This window comes from Ambystoma mexicanum, chromosome 14, assembly GCF_040938575.1.
Source record: "Ambystoma mexicanum isolate Mex_15411 chromosome 14, UKY_AmexF1_1, whole genome shotgun sequence".
NCBI lineage: Eukaryota > Metazoa > Chordata > Amphibia > Caudata > Ambystomatidae > Ambystoma > Ambystoma mexicanum.
In genome coordinates, this window is record NC_090940.1 from 195,223,163 (window position 1) to 195,237,451 (window position 14,289).

Here is a 14,289-nt window from a genome sequence, read left to right on the forward strand (position 1 = left end):
GGTACCCAGGATGTTTACCAAGTGCCTCGCACCAGTCGCGGCGCGGCTGCGCCTGCGGGGGATCCACGTCTACCCTTACCTGGACGATTAGCTCATCCATGCAAGGACAAGAGAACTCGCCGCCGAACACGCAGCGGAGACCGTCCAACTTCTCACGGACCTGGGATTCTCCATCAACTACTCGAAATCCCACCTGGTCCCATCGCAGGTCGCACTGTTTCTGGGAGCCAAGCTCGATACAGTGGCGCGATTGGCCTCGCCGTCGGAGGAAAGGACGAAGGCCATCTTGGGCAAGGTGCAGTGCCTCCTGGCTACGGACGTGGCCAGGGTGAGCTCCATCAAGTCCCTGCTCGGAATGATGTCTTCATGCATCTACCTGGTGCGCCTGTGCAGGCTACGGATGCGTCCTCTACAAGAGGTCCTTGATGCCCGTTGGATACAAGCTTCGGGCAGCTTCGAAGACAGGATCCCGCTCAACGAGGCTTTCCGCCAAGCGATCCGATGGTGGGGCACCTGCGCGCATCTCGCGGCGGGCAAGGACTTTCAGACCCCGGTACATCAGGAGACGGTAACGACGGACGCTTCCCTGGAGGGATGGGGAGCACACATCGGAGATCTTCACGCAAGAGGCCTTTGACTCACGGAGGAGAGGTCACTCCACATCAACATCCTGGAGCTTCGAGCAGTGTGATGGGCCCTCAGGTCGTTTCTCCCGTCCCTCAAGGGCAAGGTGGTGAGGATCTTCACCGACAACACCACCACGATGTTCTACATCCGGAAGCAGGGAGGCACCAGATCCCCAGCCATGTCCAAGGAGGCGCAGGATCTGTGTCACTGGCTGTCGCCCAGGGGATTTTTCTGGTGCCCTTCTATATAGCAGGAATAAACAACGTCATTGCTGACTCACTCAGCAGGGAGCTGCGGTCGTGCCACGAGTGGGAGCTGCGTCAGGATCAAGTGGATCGACTTTTGCAACGATGGGGCAAACCCCAGATCGACCTGTTTGTGACGGCGACGAACTCCAAGTGCCAGAGGTTTGCCGACAGGTTTCCCCAGCCGAGGAGCATGGGCGATGCTTTCTCGTTCCCCTGGGACGGCCTGTTCCTGTATGCGTTCCCTCTGTTGCCGTTGCTACTCCGACTCATCAACCAACTCAAGAGGTCCCGGTGCAAGATGATCCTCGTCGCACTGGCATGGCCGCGGCAGATCTGGTTCCCGGACCTTCTGGACTTGTCAGCATCCCCCCCAGTAAGACTGTCGACGGACACCATCCTCCATCACGACCCGGAGTCGCTGAACTTGCAGGCTTGGCTCCTGCAGCACTAGAGTTTGGAGGGTACGATATCCCGGCAGACTTTAAGGAGGTGCTTGCAAAGGCCAGGGCGTCCTCAGCTCTAAAGTGCTACGGACACAAGTGAAAGAGGTTCTCTGTCTGGTGCCATGCACAGAAGATTAACCCTCTGCGAATTACGGCCCCTCAAGTCCTGCCGTACCTGCTGTCGCTGGCCAAGGCGGGGCTAGCTCACGCTTCCATCAAGATCCATCTTGCAGCGATTTCCCGTTACACCAGAACTAAGGGACGGTCATCCCTGTGGTCTCATTGCCTGGTGAAGGAATTTATGAAGGGACTGTTCCGATCGTTCCCGCCGGTGAAAGCTCCAGCCCCGGCGTGGGAGCTCAACGTGGTGCTGACCAGGCTTATGGGGCCGCCATTCGAGCCTCTGCATTCGGCACCATTGAAATTTCTGTCGTGGAAAACAGCGTTCCTTGTGGCCATCACCCCCGCATGACGAGTGGGAGAGATCCAGGCCCTATCCTGCAAGCCTCCATACTTGACTTTCCACGAGACGAGGGTGGTGCTGAGGACGCGCCCCTCCTTCATGCCCAAGGTGCTGTCGGACTTCCACCTCAACGAGCCCTTGGTGTTGCCAGTTTTCTTCCCGTCGGCTTTGTCGCCGGCCGAGAGGACTTTGCACTCGCTGGATGTAGCTAGAGCGCTGAAGTTCTACGTGGACCGCACGAAGAGTTTTTGGAAGACATCACAGCTTTTTGTGAACTTTGGACCTGTGAATCAAGGGAAGGCCCTCTCGAAGGCTTCCATTTCCAAATGGCTCTCCGGCTGCATCATGCACTGTCATTGGTTGGCAAACCAATCGTTGCCCGGCCGTCCGAGAGCCCATTCGACCAGAGCGATTGCTGCTACTACGGCGTTCTTGTCTGGTGTGCCCCTGCTGGACATCTGCAGGGCTGCTACGTGGAGGTCGACGCACACCTTCGTCGTTGTGCTTCAGCCTTCCACCTTTTATACACGTGTGGTCCTTTCATGGGGTGCAGGTGTATACCATCAATTAATACTGCCTGACTCTCATTACACGAACATGCCTGACCTTCATGCATCTTCTTCGTCCTAGTACCAAAGTGGTGAGACCAATTGATGTCTCAGTTGCTTCTTCCTCGCCTCAGTACTAGAGTGGGGAAAGTATTTATTATTCATAACTCTCAATTGCTTCTTCCCTCGTCTCAGTTCTTGAGTGGGGAAAGTATGTATTATTCATTACTCTCAATTGTTCCTCTTCTCAGTACTGTTTGGTACGCCAAGAGGGGAATAAAGGGGGACTGCCTTATAGTGACCTATAAAGGTTGGGGAAGGGTTCAGCAGGTTATCAATAGAGTAAGGGCCATGCCATGTCTCACCTAAAGGTACCTCACTCCCAATCCAAGTACCCTCCACCCAGGTGATCCTCCCTCTCTTGTTCACCCCCAGGGTCAGGATCCAATAGCAGTGGCCTTTTCCTGGCCGCCTGCATAGAGGATCCAAGGGGAGTAGGAGTGAGAATAGCCTCAGGTTTTTCACAGTATGTAGATCAGAGGTGGTTACAGAAGGAGGAAGAACTGGAGAAGAGAGGCAGATAATGTGCAGAATTGCTCATTAATGAAATAGACGCCTTGAACTTAAAAGAAAGTTTAGTTGTTAGAGGAGTCAATTGAAGGAGTATGGGAACAGGAGCCTGGAGGGAAAGTGGAGGAGAGGACCAGCTTATCCTGCCAGTTGATAGAGGCTCTAGAGCCAAAGAGACTAGGGAGAACAGTTGGTCACCCATCCGTCATAGCTAATCTTCCTTCTCTACAATCTGCACTGTGGGAACCATCTTGCTTGCTACTCATGCCCCTCTTCCTCAAAAACGGAGACCTCGATGATTCCATGGAGGAAGATTACATCAAAGAGCAGAAAAGTGAGGTTTCAAGGGAAGGCAATAAACAGCGAGACAGCAAGAGCAAGAAAGAAATGTGTCGAAAAGGGGAGATATCCCTATGAAACCAGAGCTCTCCCAGGTTCGCCCCCAAAAATGCCAAAATGGTCAGCAAATCTATTGTAACACTGATACTTGTGTCTCAATGTTTTCAGGGAAGTTCAGTTTTGGGAGAATCCATTACAAACATGTGTGCTCTCTCTCCCCACTGCTACTTAGTTACATGTAGATAATTGCCGTTGATACCTATTTCTTCATCTACCCCATATTTTGGTTGACCACTCACTGTAGAAGTTCAGAAATAAAGCACTTAGACTCTAAGCTACTGATTTTGTCTGCTCTTTTAATCCCCTTCACATACATGCCAAGATCCACTGATAGCCACTTGTTTGTGATTCTTATTACTAAGCAGCGTTGCACATCATTGCTGCAAACATGTAAAAAGCTGTGCATCTAGGTTTTTCATCGTCTGAACTGCCTGATCCCCCAGGCAAACAGCTGTACCAGTTGAAATCTTAGGTAATAGATCCTAAATTAGGTTGTGTGCTTGCCTTTTCACCTCAGTGTTTTGCTGATGCAACCGGCAAAGGAATTACCACAGTATATAAATTGGGGGCGTACAACATCTTGAGACAATCTTTAGGGCATTACCCTTACGCCCGACCTCACCATCTGGAATATTCGGCAGCAGAGACACATGTTCCTTTTCTGTATCTGATTCCTTGTGTGAACTCGGGGACTTTGGGAGTTTCTATACATGTAGATGGAACAAGGTACAAGATAACAACCAGTTCACACCAATACAAAATATATTCCACATAGCTCACAATAAAACATATTATAACATGCAATAAACAATGATTCAAACATATCCTGGAGCCAAACCTTAGGTGCATGAGTGACAATTGTGCAACCAATTTCTCTGAGTATCTGGCCTGTATTTCATCTTCATGAGGCCCTATGAAGGTTCTCCAGAGCCTGTGTTTTTACCTGTTGTTATGCTTGGCTATTGCTAATTAATACATTCCAAGCTTAATCTCCTTTCCTATTCACTCTAGCCTTGATAGATATCAAAAGTGGGTACTGTTGTGTGATCAGGGTGAGGTACAACATGGAAATGATGCCATGCCTCCATGGCTACCCTGTAACAGGGAAGGCTTTCTCTTCTTGGAGATCATATTATCCTGGCAGTGCTTAAATTGGAGATGTTTTCACATCTGACTTTTCCTCATTCCCCCCCTCACCTGAATGGCCCCCAATGACACACATTTATTGCCCACTACCATGTCTCTAACCTGTATATCTGTAGGTTACACATTTCCCCAGTATTTCGAGTCCATTGTTTTAACTTCGCTAGCCCAACCTAGGCCTTCCAGTCAAAACCTGTAGTCTATGCCTGGATGTTTATTGACACTTAGCCCTAAACCCCTTGTCACAGACCAAACGAATCAAACCAGGTGGACTATAATTTTCTTTTATTCATACCAAACCACAGTGATTGTAAGGCCTGTAGGATCATACAGGGAGATAATTTAACAATACAGGTACACGCCTCAATTGAATAGTGCAAATATTCAGGTAAAACACAATCAAGTGTGGGGAATATTAATCTAATTCATCTAAAATAAGCCTGTGGTACAGAGTCCATGTTTCCTAGTCTACCTGCAAGATTTTATCATCCTGGGAAGTTCACTCAGTCTCTCATAGTTCCTGAAGGTTGCAAGGGTTCCAGGGCCCATCTTTCATAGCCTGTACCAAGTGTGACCCTCCTGGGTTTGCTGCACAATGGTTGGTGAGGTGTCCTCACACTCTGATGCTTTGGGTTGCAAAATGGGACAACCTTGCATGCCAAAAACTGGAATTAGTTGGATGGAGGGGGCCTGGCGGGAGTGAAACAAACAGCTGCTCTTCATTGAGGCCCATATTGGAGTGCAGGAATAGGAGCAGCGGGAGGGAACTATGTTGAGAGAAAGCCCTTACAGAGGAGCTGGCAGTTAGGATGTCAGTGCTTCCTTGGCGATGCCTAGAGAAAGTTGGTCGTGGAGAGGTTTCCAGCAGTGTGAATGGCTGGCAGAAGAGCTGCATGCTTTAAATGTGGCTCAAGGGTCAAACAAGGGGAGATATCCGAGCAAGATTGGCTAGCCTAATGCCAAGGTCATAATGAGAGGAAAAGTGGTTTATGCCCAGGTGGTGGGGTTGAACAACGTGTAAGAGGGGAGCCGGCTAGTCAAGAATTGAGAGGTGGAGAAAGTCTGCAAGATAGATCAGCAGATGTTTGGAGCGGGACGTCTTTATCAGGAGCAGACTAAGTGCCAGATTGGCTTTCTTGATTATCTCGTTTATCTTGTCTATCTTGAAGAGAAAGGTTTCTGAAGGTGGCAAGTGATGGGTCACAACATATTTCAGGAGGGTGCAGGTTCCAGATCCGTGGAGTACAGCCGGAGAAAGACTGTCTCATGGTTTAGTTGTTTTTTAAGCGTGTGTTTTCCATGGGAAGTGTGCCTTTGCTCCACAACCACTTGTCCCCTCCAGATATCGCAAGCTTCTCTGCCAAGTATTTTGGGGATTGTAAGTGCAAAGCTTTGTAGGTTGCAGAGGCTGTCTTGAAAACACATTGAACTTCAATTGGGATACAGTACAATGCAATGAGTACAGTAATGATGTGGTTGAAATGGCGAGTTCTGGATATCAGTTGGGATCTGCGGTATGCTGAATGGCTTTCACAAGTAACAGGTAGATCCTCAGGAGGCAATGTCCATAGTTTGTTCTATCACTGTGCATAGATTTGACTCTGGTTAAATCTCAGTAGCTTCTGCTGGAACTGACCCTGTATTACAATGTTTTTAATGTGGAGGTCCAAGTGAAGTTGGCGTCCTCCCACGCTCTGAGAGAGCTGTCCACGAGATTTGGATGGTGGGTTGGAACCATTATGAAGACAGCAAAAATAATTGAATTCTGAGGGTTTTGTTTCAGGTAATGCAGTAACAGTCAGTCTTTTATATTTGTTCATGTTTTTAGCATTGTGCATAATGTTTTTTTCCAGTGTGTCACTTATCGTTGTTCCCAATTGTTCCATATATCATTTTTTAAATGCTGACAAGGGAATAGAGGTCGGATGGACTCCACAAGAGTGATGATGTGGAATTTTCCAGCTTCACCAGATGTGCATTATCTTGAGGTGTGATTCCAGCCATTTGAGCACCCGCCCACTGATACTTTGACATGTTTGATATTTAGCTGCCTTTTCAGTATAATGACTGTATAGAAGATAGCCGTGCTTTGAACTGGCCCCCTTCTAAATCTAGCTGCAATGGGATTTTAGCCCTGTTTTAAATTCAGCTGAATTCTTGAGTAAATCAACTTTGTTCTCATTAGCTGCATTTTGAATATAGCCAATGAGTAGAATTTGGCTGCACTTTGAATTCATCCCCTTCTAAATTCAAAGGCATCTACGAAACCAAGAAACCAGACAGGACACACGGGTACGTATCACTCTCCATGCTTATGGAATATAGCCTAAGGCATGGCCACCCACCTGCAGGCATCTGCTTTCAAACAGTACTTTAAGATACATCGCACAACACCTCTGCCAGTGAACGGAGGATAGCACAGGGGCAATGTGCTGGTCTTGGAAGCAAGACCACGCAGAGCAACAAAGGTTTGAATACCGGATCCACGCTTAGAAACCAAACTCGGGTATTAAGCGCGTTATAAAAAAAAACAATAAAATAAAGTAAATAAGAATGCAGCTATCCTACATGACAAAAAATCAGTCTAGCTGGACAACATAATGAGTCTCCAGCACTCTCTCACTCTCCAGACTACCTCGTAGCACCCATCCACATGCTGGCAGGGACTTGGTCATCCCTACCTACATTTGTATTGGCTAAAATGTACACACACATTCCAAACTCCTCCTGATTATTTCCCATACCTTGGACTTCGGTCCCTCGAGGGTGTTCTACTACAGCGCTTTGAGGCCATACCAATGGGGAAAATCGATATACAAATGGTCATTATATTAGATCTCTTCATGGTGTTGAGTAGTGCCAGAGGAACCAACAGAGTCAAATGTTAGCTTGCATCTTCATTATCCATGATAAATAGAGCATGCAGAAATTAGGTGAGAATGCCTGCGGACCCCCACCTCCTAACAACTCCCCCCTTTTAATATATGCACCCTTTGGAGACTGGGGCACACAGCCTATCGGGCACGATATATTTGACCATGTAGACAACTTCATAAACACAATAGGTCACCAACCATGGAATGTGAATGCACAAATTACACCGGTTCTTGCGCATTGCTAATATTAATGAGATGTTTTACGTGGTATGTGAACTCGGATTAGCAATTACAGTTATAATCTTCTGCATGCTACATTTAAATATCACCAGCAAACCAATCAGTTATTACAATAGAATCTGAAAATGCATGGGGCCCATCACATGTATTGTATATCCCATGTTTTCTACATTAATGACAAAAACAATGTCTGTTTATCTTTCTTTCTTTCTTTCTCACTTGTATTCTGTCGCATGGTATGTATTTACAGTTGTGATTGCACCCAATTATGACACTAATTTGTTTATTAATTTTCTACGCAACCTTTGATGTTAATCAAACATTGATGAAATTTGTACAAATGACTGCATTTTTTGCACAAGCAGCCTTGAAAAAGACTTATAGTCGAAACACATGTTTGCTGTTTCAAACAAAAAAAGTACCTTAAATGATTAAAAGAACCCTCAACACTCTCAAGAATCTTGAATATTTGTTTGAAAGATTGTTCATGAAATTGTACTCTTTTTTTATAGCAAGCCAATATTGTAGGCAAAATAAGTTTTTTTCAAACAGAGGCTAAGCGCAAAGTGCTAGTGAATACTATACATATTTCTCGAAATTCTATGGTTAGCCATAAACCACTAGCCACGCAGCAGGCCCCATTTCTGAACTACATTGTCTCAGCGCATTTGGACACACTATACCCTACACTCACTTTACTTGGCTGCTGAAAGGTTGAGGAATAAGGAGTGGTACTTGTTGCAGGACGTCCTTGATGTCCTCATTTCTGCTTTGAGGGTTGCTGCATTGTCCATTTATGCCTGTAGGCACTGCAAGCTTTCGGCTTGGTGTTGGTAGAGAGAGGTCTGGACCTTTCTATCTGTCCTGCTTCCTCTGTTCTAGAATTTCAGCTTTCTTTGTCCTGAATTGACATGCAGATTGTCACTGTGTAGGGGTATCTGGCTGACATTTCCATCCTTAAAAGGACCGATAATCCAGGATTTTTCTTAACTGCTATTCAGTCTTTGAAGTAGCTATGCAACCAATTTCCCCCATGCAAGTTTGTTGTTCCGGTATAGGATTTGAATTTAGTTTTGACTTTCCTTAAAGGAGCTCTGCTTGAGTCCCTTCATCCATGTTTATTGAGACTTCTCACCCTTAAAGTGAGTTTCCTGGCAGCTATCAGTTCCGCACAGTAGGTGAGTGAGCTACAGGCATTGTTTATTAAACTTTCCAACTTGGTGTTATCCCAGCAGAAGGTTACTCTGAGAGTGAGACCATCTTTCCTGCCTAAGTTTGTGTTGGATTTTCATCTCTCTCAGAATGATCCATCTTCCTGTGGTTTGTCCTCCACCTCACCTCTCTAAGATGGAGGAGAGGTGCCATTTTATGGGCCCTTTCCAGGCCCTCAGCTGCTGTGTCTCCCCGATTGGGGACATCATTAAAGATGACCAGCTCTTTGTCAATTATGCTGGTGCTCGTGTCGGCATGGTTGTGATTAAACAGATCCTCTCTAGATGGATCATCCTCTGCATATCAGAAGGAATATGATGATCAGCTGGGAAAGATGTGCCTGAAGGTCTCATTCCATGATGGACCCGGTGACAACTCTGCCCTGCAAAGGGGGGCTGGAGGGTGGGGTATCTCACTTTACACTCCTTCAATTGGCCATGTGGGCTTCTCTGAACACATTACCCAGTCATTACTGTCTGAATTCCCTGTCAGTGCAGGATGCTCGCTTGGCTGAGAGGTCCTCCAATGTTTTCTGATTAATGGTTTTTTTTTCACTCTCCTCCCTCCTCCAGTTCATGGTACTGATGTGGGAGTCTTTCATAGATGAGGAATCTGTGGGATGAAAGACTCCATTAAAAACAACAAATTACTTATGTCTTATTAATGCCCTTTCTGATGGATTAGTCCTTCCTCTCACAGATTAACCATCTCCCTTCCAACATGTCCTTTTTGGTGTGTAGCAACACATCTGTTCTGCTGACCCTTTCCTGCTGAGTGCTGGGGAAAAAGGGCAGAACTGAGGTCATGGAGTGTGGTGGATCTGTACATAGTGGCCTTCAAATAATGTGCAGCATGGGATAAGCAATGCTGTCTTGCTGAGCGTTTGCAGAGCTGTGCTGCAACCCCTGGTCCAATCGAAGGTTCTGAAGACAGCTGGCACTGCAGATAGAATATCAAGGATGAAGAAGCTGTGGACGAATCCATCAGAAAGAACATTGCTGAGAGGTAAGTAATGTATTTGTGCTCTACTGAGATGCTGAGAGCGCTGAAGATCTATTTTTAAAGTTGATTTCAGAGAAAGCCACGGACGGAAAGGACAGGAAGCAAAGAATAGGAGTCTAGGCCAGAGGATACACGTCACAAGACACTAACTTATTTATTTTTAAGAGTATTTATTGATGCTATTTTAGTTTATTTTCTGAACTTTTGTTCTCATACAGCAGAGCCAGCAGTGGTGGCAATAATAAGAGTTGCTTGAGTAGATTTCCACCTCGTTTATCCCTCACGCCTCCTTAAGGTGTGGGGGTTAATCAAGGTTCTTCAGACCATATCATTAATACATGTAATTCTGGTTGAAAGGGTGACTTGTATGGCAATGGACGCTTGTTTGAGTGATTGTTTGGTTATACCAATATGTTTAAAATGCTTTTCCACCTACCATTACAGAGAGGACCTCCAGCAGGGTCAATACAAGGTTATAGAACACACTGAGTTTTTCTGTAATGAGGTTGTTTTTCTTCCATGCAACTAGTGCTGTCCTTGTGTGAATTTGATATTTTCATGCAGAAAGCAATAAAGAAATAATTATAAATATTGCAGTGCACATTGGACACTTGTTTGAGTGGCCCATGCTTCACAGAAAGGTCTACTGCCTTTAGCTAACCCCCTTATCTGATGAGAAAATTAAATATCTAGTCACTTTGTAATGTGTCATTATGTTTTCTATCGAACAGGAGACAGCAGAACTTGAGAAACTTGAATCACTGCCTTCCATTTCAGAACTTACTATATTTGGCAATCCTGTGAGTACTTTTTGTTAATGATTTTAAAGTAAGGAATGTATTTGGAAGGATGTATTGTCTGTGTACTGGTTGATCTATAATCCATTTCTTTTACAATCAACAGCTAATCAAATCAAATTAAATTTTTGCATGAGTCAGACCATGTAGCCAAAATTGCACTACTGCTATTAAATAGGCCACATGTAGGAGATTGTACAAAGTATTTTAATGACCTATTTTCATGAAACTTACACACAATAATTGCTAGTCACTCCTGGAGGGAATGCAGTACATTAGGTGCACAAGGCAACAATGTTGGCGCACAAACCGATGGAGTGTTGCTTTATTGCAGGCTAGTCTAAGAGAAGGGGCTATGTCATGTCTCCTGAATTTTGTAGTATGTCAAAAAAGCTGCTTTCCAACCATATTTGCCTTCCAGCTACACAACTAACACACCCTGCCCTCCTTTCTTACAGAGCCATGCACAGCTAGGCCAACATTATTGACGGAAGAGCACAATATAAGACCACTTTACTGTACATTACATATTCATGAAGATGAGTTCACTTATTCTGAGTTTTGGCAGAAATAGTAGTGCTAAACCATCACCTTATGGCCTGTGACGAATCCAAAGAGGTTGTCAATGCTTTAAAAGGGGGAGCCCCTTTCTATGGGGCCAGGGAGGTGAGGAGCTACCTGATATTCCCCCTGGGGGTGGTGCTTAGTGGGAGGATCTCATGGGGAGGGAGGACCCCACTGAGAGTAGTGACCTGCTTGGGAAAACATATTCCCCCTCCCACCTTCCCTCTAAACCCATCCTTCACTACATTACCTAAGACTCCCATGTGTTACTGCAATATATCCCAGTTAACAATTACTGTAACGAGGAAGAGGATGCAAGGAATGATGATTACCAACGCGAGTGACAACACAGGTTTTAGCTTTTTCCGGGACCCGATTGGCCCACCCTCTAAGGCATAGAGGCAACATGAGAATGGCGTCTTTGTTCTTCTTCCGGGGCGGGTCATGAGAGGCTGCAGGTACGCAGAGGCCTGTCAGAGAGAGGAGAACATCTCATCCCACGGAGAACCACACTCGAAGGAGGCTTGCAAACCGGGAAGCAGACCGAAGCAGAGACAACCTGCCTGCTGCAGAGCCATGAGAGTGCAGGGAAACGGATGCTGCACAGCAAAGGAAGTAAGGAGATGTCCGGTGAGGATGCCGGAAAGCACAGGAAACCGCCGAAAGCCCTGGGAGAGCCACGAGCAACCAGGGAGGGCTAGCCCAGACCTTACAGGTAACAGGGTGACTGATCCCAAGGTGGGGGAGACCCAGAGTGAGCAAAAGGTGGGGGGCAAGAGACATGGAATATCAGAAATGTGAGGCGGACAACCTTTGGATGATTTCTCAAAATATGCAATTTTATTAAATCATAAGTTTCATCAAACACCTCACTATCCCTACTCTGATGAGGATTTCCCTGCCTATCCAAAACTAAAGGAAAAACTCTAAGATAGGCTATCTGGCCCTCACGCCTAAGCATAAAATACACAAGAAAATATATGGCACTTCACAACAAGCATCAGCAATTGTATTTCCAATGTATTCAGTCTTTCTTGGTAACCTGGGTGAACCCCCCTTCCCCAGGTTTCAAGTTAGGTTTAGTTCCAACGTTCAACATAAAAAAACAAGGAAATCTGGGTTTGTAACAAAGTTCTAACTCAGTTCTTGATTCCTTCACTTTGTCAAAAGAAACTTCAGTTAAACAATGTTCAATCAACAGAAAGCTTTCTTCTTCTTCCTTGAATAATAATTTCCACTTCATCAAATAGCATCAATGAGGTTCTGGGACACAATATTTTGCGACAACTTAGAAATGTCATAGAAGAAATGCTGTTCCTTTTCAGATCAGATGTAAAGAAACACAACTTTGGGCAAGGCAAAAGAAACACAGCTTCTTGGTAGCACTTCTCAAGTCTCTTTGTATAGCTTTATAAATCACAAGTTATATCTTTGTCATGATTACTTCACAGCACCACTTCTTCCACCTGAATAACCCTCATGCCAGGTTATCTTCTGTAAGGATTCACCATGCTGGTCTACTCGCCTGCCCCATAGTGTTCCACATTCATTTGGGCTTCTTAAGTTTTAAATCTACTGACAACCAAATGTTTTATCATGACTTCAACAATCTGCAACTTTGTGATTTTTAGTAACTTTCCAGAAAAGACAATACTCACTTCACTGTTCCTCAACACCTTTATGTAGGCCAGGCACCCCTCCTCTGAACATTCCCCTTTCAGAAGGACAGCCTCTTTGCCATTTGTCTTTCTGCAACATTGAATATTTACTACAGCTTCACCAGTTTGCACCTTTATGACTTTGAACAACTTTCAGAAAAGACAAGTAAGCAATCCACTCTACATCTGAACAATCACTTTGTCAAAAGGGCAGCATCTTTGCCACTCTTGTCTTTCTGTCACATTAGCAACCAAAATTGACCTTAAGGATGTAATTTTACTTTTCTTCCTTATAACTTTGGCAATGTGAGTTATACCGAATTTTAGGGAACATTTACAATCATCAGACTTCACCTTTTAACAACCTTCATTCACCCCTTTGCTTTTTGCCCACCAAAGCAGCTTCATTTAATGCCTGTTGTTAGTGTCTTTTGGCTGAAGACAGTACTTGCACAACTCTTGGCTTGGGCAATGCGTGTACCCTTCTTGACCTAGGGCAATGTTTGCACCTCCCTTGGCTTTGGAAAAACCTTTGTTTCACTCTTAGTTTGGGCAGCGCTTGTTGCACTCTTGGCTTGGGCAATGCTTGTTCCCTCAAACTCACAGTTCCATATTCAGTCACTTAACTTCAGTGTTACTTCAACTTTAACAGCTTCACAATTGACTCTTCGGTTAGCTTTTACCTCTGAGTGACTTTTAAGCACACGTGACCAGTCTTTCATCTGTTTTCAGAGGGTGTAAGATTCAATTAACTTAGATCAGAGTCTTTTACTCTTACACGAGCGCTATGGAAGATGTTTATTCACACACAAGTGCTACTTTTGTAACTTGCCCCTGTCCGACAATCAACAGTCGGTATTCTACTGCTTTCACTTGTACATGAGTGATTCTGCTTGGCTATAGTTACCTGCCTGTGTTTGCGCCAGGACTCAGAATATTCGGTTACACTCACTGGCTTCTGTCTTGTTCCCTTGCGTGTTGCAGGACTCGTACTGCTTCTGGCTTCCTTTCAGACACACACCCTTCCTCCCGCCTTGCAGTCACAGAGCTCCTCTTGCTCCTTTGACCCTCAGCTGTACGTCAACCCTCAGCCACGGTCTCTGGCACGCATCTTGCTGTGCAATCTCTGCCATCAGATTCACAGGGGAAAAAGCAGTCTTCCTTCATGCCTTCCGCTGCACAACCTCTGCACTTCAGATGTAGGGGAACAGGACCCTCTCAGGACAGCAGCTAGAATCTGCTTGGTCAAAGGCCTGGCGTCTCTTCTTTCCACCAACTTCTGCCTGGATTGCCAACAACGTGCACTTACTCTGCCACTGCTGCTACAATTCCAGCCACACCTCCATCTCCATCTTCCTCAAATTTACTGCACCAGAAGGGGTGGTCTTTATAGCAGAGCAAAGAAGCTGACCGCTCCGGCAACATTGCTCTTGAGCCCTCTTCCTCGTCCCAGTACTTAAGGGGTCATGGGACTTGTAGTCCCAAACAACAGAATTAGG

The 14,289-nt window shown here is 45.6% G+C and overlaps 1 protein-coding gene across 2 annotated transcripts in view; it reads left to right on the plus strand.

Moving 5' to 3' along the window:
* The window catches only part of LRRC9 (leucine rich repeat containing 9), a 2,495,628-nt gene that overhangs the window by 2,299,239 nt on the left and 182,100 nt on the right, over positions 1-14,289 (plus strand). For both annotated transcript variants that reach the window (XM_069638901.1, XM_069638902.1), the window contains one exon: positions 10,503-10,571. In XM_069638901.1, the coding sequence (XP_069495002.1) occupies positions 10,503-10,571 (69 nt within the window). The remainder of the gene's footprint in view (positions 1-10,502; positions 10,572-14,289) is intronic.